The sequence below is a fragment of the Oncorhynchus mykiss genome, chromosome 5 (genome assembly GCF_057628025.1).
Source record: "Oncorhynchus mykiss isolate SJ-2025 chromosome 5, ASM5762802v1, whole genome shotgun sequence".
Lineage (NCBI taxonomy): Eukaryota > Metazoa > Chordata > Actinopteri > Salmoniformes > Salmonidae > Oncorhynchus > Oncorhynchus mykiss.
The window spans coordinates 19,381,999-19,400,000 of record NC_143026.1 but is presented as its reverse complement, the minus strand read 5'-3'; the positions used below and the strand labels follow the sequence as shown (position 1 = coordinate 19,400,000).

At 44.8% G+C, this 18,002-nt stretch overlaps 1 protein-coding gene across 2 annotated transcripts in view; it reads left to right on the top strand.

Moving 5' to 3' along the window:
* LOC110522815 (collagen alpha-1(V) chain) overlaps window positions 1-18,002 on the top strand; it is a 134,424-nt gene that overhangs the window by 53,905 nt on the left and 62,517 nt on the right. For both annotated transcript variants that reach the window (XM_036977004.2, XM_036977003.2), the window contains exons 5-9: window positions 12,313-12,444; window positions 15,008-15,133; window positions 15,421-15,831; window positions 15,985-16,494; window positions 17,512-17,568. In XM_036977004.2, coding sequence (XP_036832899.1) covers window positions 12,313-12,444; window positions 15,008-15,133; window positions 15,421-15,831; window positions 15,985-16,494; window positions 17,512-17,568 — 1,236 coding nt within the window. The remainder of the gene's footprint in view (window positions 1-12,312; window positions 12,445-15,007; window positions 15,134-15,420; window positions 15,832-15,984; window positions 16,495-17,511; window positions 17,569-18,002) is intronic.

Here is an 18,002-nt window from a genome sequence, read left to right as displayed (position 1 = left end):
GAGACAGAGAGGTCTAACCACATATAGACAGAGGTAGAGATGGGGACAGAGGTCTAACCACATATAGACAGAGGTAGAGAAAGAGATGGAGACAGAGAGGTCTAACCACATATAGACAGAGGTAGAGATGGAGACAGAGAGGTCTAACCACATATAGACAGAGGTAGAGATGGAGACAGAGAGGTCTAACCACATACAGACAGAGGTAGAGATGGAGACAGAGAGGTCTAACCACATATAGACAGAGGTAGAGAAAGAGATGGAGACAGAGAGGTCTAACCACATACAGACAGAGGTAGAGATGGAGACCAAGGTCTAACCACATACAGACAGAGGTAGAGATGGAGACAGAGAGGTCTAACCACATATTGACAGAGGTAGAGAAAGAGATGGAGGAGGAGAGGTCTAACCACATATAGACAGAGGTAGAGATGGAGACAGAGGTCTAACCACATATAGACTGAGGTAGAGAAAGAGATGGAGACAGAGAGGTCTAACCACATACAGACAGAGGTAGAGATGGAGACAGAGAGGTCTAACCACATATAGACAGAGGTAGAGATGGAGACAGAGAGGTCTAACCACACATAGACAGAGGTAGAGAAAGAGATGGAGACAGATAGGTCTAACCACATATAGACAGAGGTAGAGATGGAGACAAAGAGGTCTAACCACATACATACAGAGGTATAGATGGAGACAGAGAAGTCTAACCACATACAGACAGAGGTAGAGATGGAGATGGATAGAGTGAGATGTCTAACCAGAGAATAGGAGAAAGAGAGAGTGCTAGCCACAGATATCGACAGAGACAGAGGTAGTTGAGTGTGAGCCAGGTTTTGGTCCAGACCCTGGAAAGAATGTGTAGTTCTCTTCTCTCTCCACTGATGTCAGCCTTTGAACGTTGGCCATGTCGCATTACATCATCAAGAGGTTTCCATGGCACTGCTGATAGGTTATCCCAGGATGGGGTGTCTGGACAGGGGGGCTGGCGGTGGAAGGAGAGGGGGAGGAAGAAAAAGAGAGTAAATGGAAAGACATGGAGGAGGATGAGGTAAAGATAGAGGGATGAGTGAGGGAAATACAGAGGGAGGGATGAGGGAAAGAATTGGGGAGATGGGAGGTAGAAAAACAGTGAGATGGCAAGTAGGTTGAAGTGAGTAGTAGATAGGTGGCGAGGAGAGGACTTACAGTAGAGACAGGGGTTAGAGTAGATAGGTAGAGAAGAGAGGACTTACAGTATAGACAGGGGTTAGAGTAGATAGGTGGAGAAGAGAGGACTTACAGTAGAGACAGGGGTTAGAGTAGATAGGTGGAGAAGAGAGGACTTACAGTAGAGACAGGGGTTAGAGTAGATAGGTGGAGAAGAGAGGACTTACAGTAGAGACAGGGGTTAGAGTAGATAGGTGGAGAAGAGAGGACTTACAGTATAGACAGGGGTTAGAGTAGATAGGTGGAGAAGAGAGGACTTACAGTAGAGACAGGGGTTAGAGTAGATAGGTGGAGAAGAGAGGACTTACAGTAGAGACAGGGGTTAGAGTAGATAGGTGGAGAAGAGAGGACTTACAGTAGAGACAGGGGTTAGAGTAGATAGGTGGAGAAGAGAGGACTTACAGTAGAGACAGGGGTTAGAGTAGATAGGTGGAGAAGAGAGGACTTACAGTAGAGACAGGGGTTAGAGTAGATAAGTGGAGAAGAGAGGACTTACAGTATAGACAGGGGTTAGAGTAGATAGGTGGAGAAGAGAGGACTTACAGTATAGACAGGGGTTAGAGTAGATAGGTGGAGAAGAGAGGACTTACAGTAGAGACAGGGGTTAGAGTAGATAGGTGGAGAAGAGAGGACTTACAGTAGAGACATGGGTTAGAGTAGATAGGTGGAGAAGAGAGGACTTACAGTAGAGACAGGGGTTAGAGTAGATAGGTGGAGAAGAGAGGACTTACAGTAGAGACAGGGGTTAGAGTAGATAGGTGGAGAAGAGAGGACTTACAGTAGAGACATGAGTTAGAGTAGATAGGTGGAGAAGAGAGGACTTACAGTAGAGACAGGGGTTAGAGTAGATAGGTGGAGAAGAGAGGACTTACAGTAGAGACAGGGGTTAGAGTAGATAGGTGGAGAAGAGAGGACTTACAGTAGAGACATGGGTTAGAGTAGATAGGTGGAGAAGAGAGGACTTACAGTATAGACAGGGGTTAGAGTAGATAGGTGGAGAAGAGAGGACTTACAGTAGAGACAGGGGTTAGAGTAGATAGGTGGAGAAGAGAGGACTTACAGTAGAGACAGGGGTTAGAGTAGATAGGTGGAGAAGAGAGGACTTACAGTAGAGACAGGGGTTAGAGTAGATAGGTGGAGAAGAGAGGACTTACAGTAGAGACATGGGTTAGAGTAGATAGGTGGAGAAGAGAGGACTTACAGTATAGACAGGGGTTAGAGTAGATAGGTGGAGAAGAGAGGACTTACAGTAGAGACAGGGGTTAGAGTAGATAGGTGGAGAAGAGAGGACTTACAGTAGAGACAGGGGTTAGAGTAGATAGGTGGAGAAGAGAGGACTTACAGTAGAGACAGGGGTTAGAGTAGATAGGTGGAGAAGAGAGGACTTACAGTAGAGACAGGGGTTAGAGTAGATAGGTGGAGAAGAGAGGACTTACAGTAGAGACAGGGGTTAGAGTAGATAGGTGGAGAAGAGAGGACTTACAGTAGAGACAGGGGTTAGAGTAGATAGGTGGAGAAGAGAGGACTTACAGTAGAGACAGGGGTTAGAGTAGATAGGTGGAGAAGAGAGGACTTACAGTAGAGACAGGGGTTAGAGTAGATAGGTGGAGAAGAGAGGACTTACAGTAGAGACATGGGTTAGAGTAGATAGGTGGAGAAGAGAGGACTTACAGTATAGACAGGGGTTAGAGTAGATAGGTGGAGAAGAGAGGACTTACAGTAGAGACAGGGGTTAGAGTAGATAGGTGGAGAAGAGAGGACTTACAGTAGAGACAGGGTTAGAGTAAGGCTTAGGCAGGGGGAGTATGGAGTATAGATAGAACCTTTTCTTTGAAGAGTGTTGAGCAAAGGAAAGGAGTTTTGCATGTTCTTTCCTCTTCTTCACTTTGGAGGAACTTTTCTCTCTCCTTCCATCCTGGGTGTCATAACCTTTTCTCTCTCCTTCCATCCTGGGTGTCACAACCTTTTCTCTCTCCTTCCATCCTGGGTGTCATAACCTTTTCTCTCTCCTTCCATCCTGGGTGTCATAACCTTTTCTCTCTCCTTCCATCCTGGGTGTCACAACCTTTTCTCTCTCCTTCCATCCTGGGTGTCATAACCTTTTCTCTCTCCTTCCATCCTGGGTGTCACAACCTTTTCTCTCTCCTTCCATCCTGGGTGTCATAACCTTTTCTCTCTCCTTCCATCCTGGGTGTCATAACCTTTTCTCTCTCCTTCCATCCTGGGTGTCATAACCTTTTCTCTCTCCTTCCATCCTGGGTGTCACAACCTTTTCTCTCTCCTTCCATCCTGGGTGTCATAACCTTTTCTCTCTCCTTCCATCCTGGGTGTCATAACCTTTTCTCTCTCCTTCCATCCTGGGTGTCATAACCTTTTCTCTCTCCTTCCATCCTGGGTGTCATAACCTTTTCTCTCTCCTTCCATCCTGGGTGTCATAACCTCTTCTCTCTCCTTCCATCCTGGGTGTCATAACCTTTTCTCTCTCCTTCCATCCTGGGTGTCATAACCTTTTCTCTCTCCTTCCATCCTGGGTGTCATAACCTCTTCTCTCTCCTTTGACAGGTAAATACAAAGATAGATTGAAGGATAAGGGTTATTGTAAACCGGGTAGTGCATCAGCCCTGGGTATGATGCAAAACTACTTGTTTACTGTGCTAATATCATTGGTATCCTGTTTATAATAGCAATAAGTCACCTCTGGGTTTGTGGGATATGGCCAATATTTCACGGCTAAGGGCTGTTCTTAAGCACGACGCAACGCGGAGTGCCTGGATACAGCCCCTAGCCGTGGTATACAGGCCAGATACCACAAACCCCAGGTGCCTTGTTGCTTAATTATAATTACAAAGACTCCCTTTAAAAAGATTGACAGTAGAGCTAGCAGAAGTCCTATCAGGAAGATGTGTCTGTATTGGATTAACGTTTAAGTTCCTGCCCCATAGGTCAACAAGTGAAAGGAAAAGCATTTGATTAAACTTACTACGCCATTACATACATTTTCATTCATTCCCCTCAAATGCATCAAAGTATTCCTATTCTTATTATAGCTGTTTTATCTAGTTTCCCTACCTTGGTGTGTTAGTTTTTCCAGCTGGGTCAGTAGTGGTTCATAAACCCAGCGGACTCCATGGCCCGTAGTGAGGAGTGGGCATCAGTGATGTCAGCAGTCCTCCATTGGGGCTCCACGGGCTCCTGTTTTATTGTTTCCCAATTATTAGCCCTTATAGCAGAGCTACTGTAGCAGTCTCTTAGTCATAAAGCTGAATTTGCCCCAGCATATACAGTAAGTCATAACTCTAACTTATGTGTTGCCTAACTTTACCTCTAAAAAGTAGATTTTCACAAGTATTTGTTTGGGTACTTTAATATTTCATATACAGTATAATACCTGTAAAACTATATTTTCCTGTGCATTGAAACACTTTTTAAACCTGTCTCAGATGTGTGTCACAAAGAGGCAGTAGATATTTCTAAAAGCAGCCTTGTTGTTGACTGATGCTAAACAGATGCTACAGTTCCTTGCAAAACTCTTCATCCCCTTTGGTGTTTTTCCTATTTTGTTGCATTACAACCTGTAATTTAAATACATTTTTATTTGGATTTCATGTAACGGACATACACAAAAAAGTCCAAATTAGTGAAGTGAAATGAAAAAAATAACTTGTTTCAAAATATTTAAAAAAAATGATCTCAGTATATATACACCTGTTCTGAAAGGCCCCAGGGTCTGCAACACCACTAAGTAAAGGGCACCACCAAGCAAGCTGTACTATGAAGACCAATGAGCTCTCCAAACAGGTCATGGACAAAGTTGTGGACATGTACAGATCGGGGTTGGGTTATAAAAAAACATCAGAAACTTTGAACATCCCACGGAGCACCATTAAATCCATTATTAAAAAATGGAAAGAATATGTCACCACAACAAACCTGCCAAGAGAGGGCCGTCCACCAAAACTCACAGACCAGGCAAGGAGGGCATTAATCGGAGAGGCAACAAAGAGACCAAAGATAACCATGAAGGAGCTGCAAAGCTCCATAGTGGAGATTGGAGTATCTGTCCATGGGAACACTTTAAGCTGTACACTCCACAGAGCTGGGCTTTACGGAAGAGTGGACAAAAAAGCCATTGCTTAAAGAAAAAAATAAGGAAAGATGTTTGGTGTTCACCAAAAGGCAAGTGGGAGACTCCCCAAACATATGAAAGAAGGTACTCTGGTTAGATGAGACTAAAATTGAGGGGAGGGTGAGATGAGGGTTAGGTGGTAAGAGAGGGGGGGAGGGGGAGGGAGGGTGAGAGGGGGCGAGAGGATCTGGTGGATAAGTCAGGTGGTAAACCCGCCTGTTGCTTTTGGCTCAACTGAGCTCTTAGAACCCAATACTGTCTAGAGGGCAGTGTGTGTGTGTGTGTGTGTGTGTGTGTGTACGTGTCTAGCAGAAGAGCTAAATGCCTTCTATGCTTGCTTTGAGGCAAGCAACACAGAACCATGCATGAGAGCACCAGCTGTTCTGGACGACTGTGTAATCTGGGTCTCCGTAGCCGGTGTGAGTAAGACCTTTAAACCGGTTAACATTCAAAGGCCGTGGGGCCAGATGGATAACCAGGACGCATACTCAGATCATGTGCTGACCATCTGGCAAGTGTCTTCACTGACCCAGTCTGTAATACCTACATGTTTCAAGCAGACCACCATAGTCCCTGTGCCAAAGAATGCCAAGGTAACTTCTTTAAATGACTATCCCTTTCTGTACTCCCTGTTAACTTTCAACTGCATGGCCACCCATTACTCCAACACCATCATTAAGTTTGCTGACGACACAACGATGGTAGGACGGATCACCATCGTCAATGACACAACCTGTAGGAAGGAGGTCAGTGACCTGGCAGTGTGGGCAGTGACCTGGCAGTGCCAGGACAACAACCTCTCCTTCAACATCAAAAAGACATAGAAGCTGATCATGGACTACAGGAAATGAATGGCCGAACACGCCCCCCCCCCATCCACATCGATGGGGCTTTAGTGAAGCGGGTCGATAGCTTCTTGTTCCTCTGTGTCCACATCACTAAGGAATTATCATGGTCCACACACACCAACACAGTTGTGAAGAGGGCACAACAACACCTCTTCCCCCTCAGGAAGCTGAAAAGATTTGGCATGGGCCCTCAGAACCTCAAAAAGTTCTACAGCTGCACCACTGAGAGCATCTTGACTGGCTGCATCACTGCTTGGTATGGCAACTACTTGGCATCAGACCACAAAGTGCTACAGAGGGTAGTGCGAATGGCTCAGTACATCAGCAGGGCGAGCTCCCTGCCATCCAGCACCTCTATACCAGGCGTTGTCAGAGGACGGCCCTAAAACTAGCCACCCAAGTCCTATACTGTTATCTCTGCTATTTCACAGCAAGTGGTACCCATACACCAAGTCTGGAACCAACTGGATCCTGGACAACTTCTATCCCCAAGGCATAAGACTGCTGAATAGCTAGTTACAGAGTTAACCAATAGCTACCCGGACAATCTGCATTGATCCCCGTTTACACTAACTCTTTTGATCCATCCTACACTGTTGCTACTGTTATCCTGTTGCCTAGTAACTTTACCCCTTACCTATATGTACATCCTGTATCAACCTCAATTACCTCAAACCCCTGCACATCAACTCTGTACTGGTACCCTGTGTATATAGCTAAGTTATCTTTAATCATTGTGTATTTATTCAGATTATTCAGGGATTCTTCAGTAAAGTCTTTGTTGTCATTCAACGAGAGACGACTTGTTTTCATGCAAATTTTTTCATTGAGAAATACTGTACCAAACATCTTAGTTAGATGTATAATTGCGCGACTAAGATCACCTCGGCAAAATCATCAAAATGAATGACAGATTTCTCAAGTTATCTTAGATCATGTGTCAAACTCATTCCAAAGAGGGGCGAATGTCTGCGGGTTTTAGCTCCTCCCTTGTACTTGATTGATGAATTAAGGTCATTAATTAGTAAAGAACTCCCCTCACCTGGTTGTCTAGTTCTTAATTTAAAGGAAAAAACTAAAACCTGCAGACACTAGACCCTGCATGGAATGAATTTGACACTTGTCTTAGATTAATTCAGACTTTTGAGGAAGTGGGTAATGGCTGCGACATCTCAAAATGGACAAACAGTAATATTGCTGTTTTGTATTGTTTTTCAAGTCAATGTCTTTTAAGGGAGTATGCGAGCACACATTCGGTTCTCCTAGCCAAGTTTGGCTAGGCGCCAGGCGGACTGAAGCATGCTGACGCCTTAATTGTGTGTGTGGGGATATGTGTGGGGGTGTCTGTGAAGCTGTCTGAAAGGACATTTGATGGTGTATATGGGTGACTGCAATTCTAACGGTGTGTATATTACTGTGACAATTTGTGTGTGTGTGTGTGTTAGTATTGTTGTGTCTTTGTGTATGTGTGTTACCAAGTCTAAGGTTGTTTCATCTCTTGAGTCAATAAGTCAGGACAAAGAGAGCAGAGTAGTAGAACTATGTGGTGTTTTGTTCAGCGCAATTACCACTGTAATGGTGCCACTGAGCTGGGAGTAATGAGTGGTGCTGTTAGTAAAGTGTGAGGTGGCCCTTTCCCAGGTTCCCATGTCACCCACCCTGCACTGCAGGCATCAGCAGGAGGGGGGTGATAACATCATCCTTTTATAGCTGCACTTAATCAAAACAAGCCTTTCCTGGGTTTTATGCTTGAATTCTCCAATTACTGTCGAGAGAGAGAGAGAGAGAGAGAGAGAGTGAGAGTGAGAATGAAAATGAATCCTCTTTTCGGTACTTCAGTTAGTATGCAACTCAAGCTCTCACCATGCCATTACAATGTACAAGGAGATACACTGAACTTAATATGCTGCTCATGATTATATGAGGATGATTCATTTGCTCAGATGATTGGCTTTACATGTGATAGAACCATAGAATGCTCTCCTGCCGCCAGCTGGGCACAACTGAAACAGCAGTGGTTTCTTTCTGGAAGGTCGATGGTGGACCTTGATCTATTGTAACACAATAAAGGTGCAGGAAAAAGGCTTTTATTTTGAAATGCTACAGATACAGGCAAACATATGCACATTCTCTATTTTTCATTTAGATGCTTTCTATATCTAATTTAGATCCCACACACGTAGCCTTCCCTTTTAACATGCTGTATGTGAGTAAAATCAAGTGTGTTTGGCCTGCTACTCCACACCTCAGACTGTTACTCCATAACTCAGCCTGCTACTCCACACCTCAGACTCCTACTCCATAACTCAGACTGCTGCTCCATAACTCAGTACTACTCTATAACTCAGACTCCTACTCCATAACTCATACTACTACTCCATAACTCAGTACTACTCTATAACTCAGACTACTACTCCTTAACTCAGATCAGACTACTACTCCATAACTCAGACTACTGCTCCATAACTCAGACTACTACTCCCTAACTCAGACTACTACTCCATAACTCAGATCAGACTACTACTCCATAACTCAGACTATTGCTCCATAACTCAGACTACTACTCCATAACTCAGACTACTACTCCATAACTCAGACTACTACTCCATAACTCAAATCAAACTACTACTCCATAACTCAGACTATTGCTCCATAACCCAGACTACTACTCCATAACTCAGACTACTACTCCATAACTCAGATTAGACTACTACTCCATAACTCAGTACTACTCCATAACTCAGACTGCTGCTCCATAACTCAGTACTACTACTCCCTAACTCAGACTACTACTCCATAACTCAGATCAGACTACTACTCCATAACTCAGACTATTGCTCCATAACTCAGACTACTACTCCATAACGCAGACTACTACTCCATAACTCAGACTACTACTCGATAACTCAAATCAAACTACTACTCCATAACTCAGACTATTGCTCCATAACCCAGACCACTACTCCATAACTCAGACTACTACTCCATAACTCAGATTAGACTACTACTCCATAACTCAGTACTACTCCATAACTCAGACTGCTGCTCCATAACTCATTACTACTACTCCCTAACTCAGACTACTACTCCATAACTCAGATCAGACTACTACTCCATAACTCAGACTACTACTCCATAACTCAAATCAAACTACTACTCCATAACTCAGACTATTGCTCCATAACCCAGACTACTACTCCATAACTCAGACTACTACTCCATAACTCAGATTAGACTACTACTCCATAACTCAGTACTACTCCATAACTCAGTACTACTCCATAACTCAGACTACTACTCCATAACTCAGATCAGACTACTACTCCATAACTCAGACTACTACTCCATAACTCAGACTGCTACTCCATAACTCAGACTACTACTCCATAACTCAGATCAGACTACTACTCCATAACTCAGACTACTGCTCCATAACTCAGACTACTACGCCATAACTTAGACTGCTACTCCATAACTCAGACTGCTACTCCATAACTCAGACTACTACTCCATAACTCAGACTGCTACTCCATAACTAAAAGCCAAAGGCAGCAGTTTTTCCACTGGAGCGACGTGGTTAAATAGGCTGGCTAGGTGACAGTGTCAGAAAGTACAGGGTGTCTCTCTGTTCTCTACCCATCCTATAATCTGCAATATTTTTATTTCTTCTCATGGGTTCAACCAAACTACTGATTGTCCATGCCAAACTGACTGACTGAATTCTGTTTAGCTGTGCGTTTGACTCCAATGAGAGAATCCATTGAGTTGTAGATATACAAGTTCCCCAACACTGTATTAGTTCAGCTGCAGTGCCAATACCCATTGCCTTCTAACATGGTTGGTTGGCTGAAGGCTTGGCAAAATCTACTGAAAACATCAGGTCTGCAGGATGAACTGTTTGGCAGCATGCGATATGAGAAATAATATATGAGTGTACATCAGGGGAGTGTTGTAATGACATCCACCAGCAGTCTCTGTACTGCCAGCTCATGCAACACTTGGCTGGGCCTTTATGTTATTAAGAGGCCACGCCTCCATCCCAAATGGCACCCTATTCTCTATATAGTGCACTACTCTGACCAGCGCCCATGCTAACACCTCCAGGCCAAAGGAACAAACAAACACGTGTGATTCCAGCTGGGAATGATTATTTCAAGAGAATGTTTTCTTTTGACAATAACTCCTAATCAGGGTTCTACAGTGTGACCATTTTACACAGCTTCCCTCGTAACCTGTACGAAGAAGTCAGTGTGTGTGCTCATAAAAAAAGCTGTGGTGGTGTTCTCATTGCTCCAGCGATGTCCTCGGCGTCTGTTTCTGGGTGAACTGAGGATCGCACCACGTGTGGTCGGAATCCACCTTGGCACCCGTCCTGATAGCCTGGGGGAGGGAAAGGGGGAGAAAGAGAGATGTTGAAGGGGAAGCATCTAGTTACCTCCTTCACTCTCCCAGAGCTGTCTAAATGTTGTTTTATTGCATTTTCAATAAGCTAATGGACAGCCATCTTGAACTTCTACTGTAGGGCCGTTGTGGTTCAAAATATAGAGATACACGTACAGACCCGTAGACGACTTAGTACTGACACCATATCTGTTTGGTGAAGATCCATTTTTGTTCAAATGACCATTTTCCAGTTCCAACATTGAACAAACAGAAATTGGCATCTTCCAGCATCTTAACAGCCCCAATGGCCTGGATATCCTACGAGCCTTGAGTGTATTGCTGGAGGGGCCAGCAGACCTCTTTGTCTGGAAGACAGAGTCCTAGTTTGAGTGTATTGCTGGAGGGGCCAGCAGAGCTCTTTGTCTGGAAGACAGAGTCCTAGTTTGTTTCCCTGTCATCCATCATGAAGACAGAAACCAGCCAGAAAATAACAGGAAACAGCTGCATTGGACTGTGGTGTCGTTCATGTAGAGAATCAGTACGTATGAAACAAGTGATGTTATAGTAGAGCGCTTCAGATTCCTGTTTTTCAACAAACTGTTGTTGCTTGGACCACAAGTGACAAACAATCTCTTTTAATAATAACGATTGTCCATGCATGGAAAAACAAAACAGTGTTATGAGTTATTTTGAACTTCTGTCAGATGGATTTAATGAAACACTGATCTCAAAGTAATTTCTTTCCTTTTATGAGGGCTGGAGATTGTATAGTTTGACGTTCCTACATATTTGGGTGTGTACATACATTAATTAAAAACATGATGGCATATGGCCTGCTGGTATTTATGAGGAAATGTTATGTGTGGTTTGTAGCAGTCTTCAACATGTTTAATCATGGTTTGTGTGTTCGTTTTTAAAATCTGTGTTCATTGCTTGATATGTCTTGTTAACGTTGGCTCAGAAAATGTATACAAGTATAGTTGAGGTTCAAGTCTAGTCAAGGATGAAAAATATAGCACTCACACCCAACTCCCCATGCAGCCTGGGGATCCTTCTGAGCCCCCCCCTCTTTCTTTCTTTCTTTCTTTCTCTCTCTCTCTCTCTCTCTCTCTCTCTCTATCTATCTACTCCCTCCCTCCCTCCCGCTCTTCCCTGTACAGTGACCTCTGTAAATCAGCATGTTCATTGGATGTGTGTGAGAGCAGGTTGGCTCATGTCCTCTCCATAGCACGTCAAACTGGATCACTTTGTCTACCGTGATGAGCTTGGGGCCAAAGATTTACAGTATGTTGTGAGAATATTGGTTAATCGGATGGTAAAAACTGTTACCCTGTGAGAATACTATTCCATGGTGAAATGTAGCCGCAGTGTGTGTGTGTGTGTGAGTGCATTCATGCGTGCGTGCGTGTGCCTCAAACTTTCCATGTTCACATTAGTTGCTCCCTCCCGCCTCTCCCATGTAGCCTGTTCTCTAATGTTCTGTAATGTCCCAGTGTTTAGTACTAATCAGAAAGGACTGTTGGACACGGGACAGAGTTCTTTAGGACTTAGTCACCTCATCCATGTTTCAGTGCCTTGACCTAGTTTGAGCAGTTTGTGTTTAGCCTGCAGAGCTCTGCAATACACATGTTCTCTCTTTACTTGATTTATTTACTAAATGTTTTGTTTGTTTGTTTGTTTCCATCCATTTTTACTTCCTGGTTACAGTTGTTTCATAAATTCCTGTTTTCGGTGTGTTTCCAGGGAGACATCCAGCAGTTGTTGATTGTGGCGGACCACCGTGCTGCCTATGACTACTGTGAACACTACAGCCCCGACTGTGAGGTCCCTGTCCCAGAGCAGCCCCAAGCCCAGGACCCCAACACAGACGAATATGTGAGTCACTTCATCACCTCTCCAGACTCTTACAGTATATTTACAGTATGTTTTATACTCTATCCTTCTTTTCAGTTGGGTCTCTCTCTTCTTACGTCTCAAGGTAATTGTCTTCAGGTCGAAGTCAAGTTGCTGTGTTGGCTTGAGAAGTTGAACAACTAGATAACAAACTACTGTATGTAATAAATTGCTCATTTTTGGACAGGCAGAGGTTAAGGGAAACTATTGGTCAGGGTGTGTCCTTTGGGGCCTTATGAGGAGTACCTGCTCTAGCAAGAACATAACATCCAACCAAAGAAGCTCAAAACTCCAGGTTCAAACAGTCAAGGAGTTCAGTGCATTATATCAAATACAGCATATACCCTGAGGCCTTCCCTGATACAGTATTCCTTCCTCCCTTTATCAATAAGCGGTTCTTTGATTAGGGATCAGGCTGTGTTGGTTGGACAAACTACTGGAATGAAAGAGCTGCATCACTGGGGGGGGGGGAAACGCTGTCTGCCAGAGAGAAAGTGCTGAGTGCTGGGAAATCAACAGGGTTGAATCTGCTATGCAGTTATAGAGGGAAAGAAACATGCAGGAATGGCAGACTACTTGCCTAAGCCTGTATCTCCATACTCTATGCTGAATGGAGATGTTCTTTCTATATCTGGCATGGTAAGTCTTAATCCTTTGGAGGAGAACAACATTATCAATTCAACAAGCTAACCAACCACACCCTTGGACTCTTTCCAGTTGAAGTGGTGATCTCAGCTTTCTTATGAAGTGAACTAGTCAGAGAGAGAACCAGAACCATAGTGTGCCCAATCACAACTCCTGTACCTCTCATCTCAGCCCATCTGGAGCTGTTTAGAACCAAAGGGAACAAGTTCACCCTGACATAGTAGAACCGTCGTAGTAGTACCATAGTAGAACTACAGCCAAACCAGAGTCAAACGTAACTGTCACAAACACATACCTCAAACATGTTTCAGACCTGTTTTGGGTTTGTTCATAATCTGGTTCCAATAGTAGGGCTAATATGGAGCAGACCTCACAGAAAAGAAAAACTTCAGAATGACTGAAGCAACTAGTGCCTCTCTCCCCTCAGTACATGATGAGGATGAGCTCTATGACAGAGAGCTACTCTATGGCACGCCATCTTTCTGTGCATTGTACCTCCATAAGCAAGTAAAGTAAGTAAGCATAAATGGAAGTGCCCCCCACCCCTGCCGACCCACCCTTCTTAAAAACCTTCACTCCAGATCTACCTTCGTACCACTTCACTAACCCCCCCCCCCCCCCCCCCCCCCCCCCACAGAATGGGTCAGGTAGGTTTGACATTCTTGGCCCATCTTTTGTTGGGGATTCATCCAGTGGAGGCCATGTTGAACCATGTTGAAACCATGTGATATTGATACCCTTCCACTAATTCCGCTTCAGCCATTGCCATAAGCCAGCCATTGCCTCCTCAATTAAGGTGCCACAAACCTCCTGTGACATCATCCCAATATCAGACACATCTGATTGTTATCATAATGTTAGGCTGTTTTCATAGAGTACAAAGCAATGTCTTTCTTTCTCTCTTTCTCTGTCTGTTGTCTAATATCTCTCTCTCTCTCTCTCTCTCTCTCTCTCTCATCATTATGTGTATGTCATTTCAACCATCAACCATTATCCATTTCCCTGTATGTATAGAGCACAGAGGAGGACCCTATCTGTTGTCTTACAGTACAAAGAAATGTTTTTTTTTTCTCTCTCTCTCTCTCTCTGTCTTTCTCTCTCTCTTTCTCTTTCTCTCTCTCTCTTTGTCTTTCTCTCTCTCTCTCTCTCTCTCTCTCTCTCTCTGTCTTTCTCTCTCTCTCTTTGTCTTTCTCTCTCTCTCTCTCTCTCTCTGTCTCTCTCTTACTCTGTCTCTCTCTCTCTCTGTCTTTCTCTCGTTCTTTGTCTTTCTCTCTCTCTTACTCTGTCTCTCTCTCTTACTCTGTCTCTCTCTCTCTGTCTTTCTCTCTCTTTCTTTGTCTTTCTCTCGTTCTTTCTCTCTCTCTGTCTCTCTCTCTTACTCTGTTTCTCTCTCTTACTCTGTCTCTCTCTCTCTCTGTCTTTCTCTCTCTTTCTTTGTCTTTCTCTCTCTCTCTTTCTCTCTCTCTCTCTCTCTCTCTCTCTCTCTCTCTCTCACACACACACACACACCCTCCTCTCTTATTACTGTCATTTTCAACCATCAACCATCATCCATTAAATCAATAATATACCAGAGGGGATGTGTTATGGGGATTATTGGAACGACATGATGTGGTCGCTAGGAAGACGTGAGTTCTGTCAGCCAATAATCACCATAACTCACACCCTCAAGTATATTATTGCGTATATGAAACGGTTTTACACAGAAAGCAAGAACTATGAAAGAATAACTTTCTGGTCAACCATTACTGTTAGTGGAGTGATCATAAAGTGATTCGATCATTTTTCGATAACGCATGACTAGCTGTGGTGTTGTGCTCAATAACACCACAGCTGGAATGCACTTTTGACCAATCCGATTGCTTGGCGGGAACTAACCGTTTCATAATTCCCTGTATAGAACACAGAGGAGGACAGCTATTACTATGAGTATCCTTACTATGAGGACATGGATGGGAAACCTTCCGAGTCCACCTCCGAGACTGAGACTGACGAACAAGCTGGACCTGCCACGGAAGACGTAAAGGTACTGTCCCCTTTCTGTCCCATGTCCCCTGTCCTTTTAAAAGACTACCGTCTATCTCCAGTGGGGTAGGACTTGTCACCCTCTCCCCATCCCATACCTTGTTTTATAATGTAGTGATTGCTGTTGATGCTGAGTATGTTCCAATGTCAGTTTTGAATGACATCTTGGTCAGGTCGCCCTTTGAAAAGCTATTCTTTATCTCAGTTACTGTAAATGAAAACAATTCATCAAAAGTGTTGTATAGGCTACAGTTTGTCCTCCTGACATTGTGTTGTCCTCCTCTCCAGGTGTCCGTGCCAGAGAGCGGCCGTGTGGTCACCTCAGTCAAAGAGGTGGTGTCATCAGTCAGGGATACAGCCAGTCAGGGAGTCGAGGGCAAAGTGTTGACCGCCGTATCTACCGGCAGCGCCTCCGCTGCAGCAGGAGCCGGAGCCGCCGGCGAGGAGGCCTACGGGGAAGAGACCAGCCCTTACGACGGCTATGACACAGATAGTTATGGGAACTACGAATCATACTACGACGAGTCCACGGCCTCGCCCGACGCCAGTCGCAGAGTCACCATTAGCAGCTCAAGCACGGGGACCGGCGCAGGGGTGGAGCTGGACCTGGGGTCAAAGTTTGACCTGGGCACGGGGGCGGAGTTTGAGAAGGTCATCACCAGTAGTGGAGGAGTCACCATCACACGCAACAAGACCTCGGTGAGTTACACACTGTTGTTGTGTGCTTGTGTGGTAATGCCCTAAGTTTTACCAGTTAGATGTTGTATCTGGAATGTGTCACATAACATCTTATCATATCTCAGTGTGTCCCATTGACTCACTGTCCCTGTCCTTTCCTCTCTGGTCTCTCAGGCTGGAACAGGCTACAATGACAACTATGGTGAGGGTTATGACCTGTCCTATGGAGAGGGAGAGGAGTACAGCATCGGTGGCGGTGGCCATGACAGCAGAACCAGCAGCAGCAGTACTGTCGAAATCGGTACTGGTGGTGGAGGTGGATCTGTATCGGTCGGGGGTGGTTCTGTTTCCGTTGGGGGTGGTTCCGTTTCCGTTGGTGGTGGTTCCGTTTCCGTTGGGGGCGGTTCCGTTTCCGTTGGGGGCGGTTCCGTCTCTGTAGGAGGATCTGCCAGCGCCGGAGGTGGGACGGCAAGAGCAGGAGCTGGAGCTGGGGATTCGGTTGCTACGGGAGCCGGGGGCCAGGGTGTGGCTATTGAGGGAGACTACACTGATCTGGAGGGTGATCGGTTCAAAGAGGAGTCCATCTCTGAGTATGGGGACGTAGACTATGGTTATGGAGACCTGGACTACGGTGGACAGGAGGAAAAGGTGCTGCCAGCTGAGACAGACGAGTACTACGGACAGGTAAGGACGATGATGGTGATGGTAATGATGATGATAATGATAATAATCAAAATTGTAGTGATGATAATGATGATGGTGGTGCTGATGATGATGGTGATGCCGGCGATATACTATGATAATGATGATGGTGGTGGTGATGATGATGATGGTGGTGCTGATATTGATGGTGGTGGTGGTGATGATGATGATGATGGTGGTGATGTGATGATGATGGTGGCGATATACTATGATGATGATGGTGGCGGTGGTGATGATGATGGTGGTGGTGCTAATGATGATGATGATGATAATGATGATGATGATGGTGGTGGTGGAGATGATGATGGTAATGATGATGATGATGATGATAGTGGTAACGATGATGATGGTGGTGGTGGTGGTGGTGATGATGGTGATGGTGGCGATATACTATGATGATGATGGTGGTGGTGGTGATGATGATGGTGGTGGTGCTAATGATGATGATGGTGATGATGATGGTGGTGGTGATGATGATGATGGTAATGATGATGATGATGATGATAGTGGTAACGATGATGATGGTGGTGGTGGTGGTGGTGATGATGATGATTGTGGTGGTGATGATGATGATGATGATGGTAAGGATGGTGATGATGATGATGATGGTGCTGGTGGTGGTGGTGATGATGATGATGATTGTGGTGGTGATGATGATGATGGTAAGGATGGTGATGATGATGGTGCTGGTGGTGGTGCTGGTGATGGTGGTGGTGATGATGATTGTGGTGGTGATGATGATGATGATGATGGTAAGGATGGTGATGATGATGGTGCTGGTGGTGGTGCTGGTGATGGTGGTGGTGATAATGATTATGATGTCGGCGATAGACTATGATGATGGTGGTGGTGGTGATGGTGATGATGATGGTGGTGGTGATGGTGGTGGTTGTGTGGTGGTGATATGATGATGGTGATGGTGATGATGGTGGTGGTGATAATGATTATGATGTCGGCGATAGACTATGATGATGATGGTAATGTTGATGTAATTTGCAGGTTGATGGGTCTCGGGGAGAGAAGGGACAGAAGGGAGAACCTGCTATCATTGAGCCTGTGAGTATAATTTATCCAACGTGTGTGTGTGTGTGTGTTTCACATGTGTGTCTGCGTGATTGTGTGTATGATTATTTCAAAACCAAGCCATGAGTCATCACACACTACTGACTGACAATCATATAAATCACATGATGCAGTATAACACATTGGTCTCTGCATCCTCCTGCTGTGTCCTGCAGCAAGGCCACCTGTGGTCCAGAGGTTGAACATTTGGAGTATGGATACATAGAGGAAAATGAATGATCATCTGGAGTGTAAACACTCTGGGCTAGCATAAACACTGACCAGGGAGAGTGCAGCTGGGAAAGGGAGGGAAGAGAAAGAGAGAGAGGGGGAGAAGACAGAGGAAATCTCCCAAAGACTTCCCCACCGCCCAGTGATCTAAAGATCTCACAGATGGAAAATAGCCAGTCCCTACTTGGGAGTTTTAC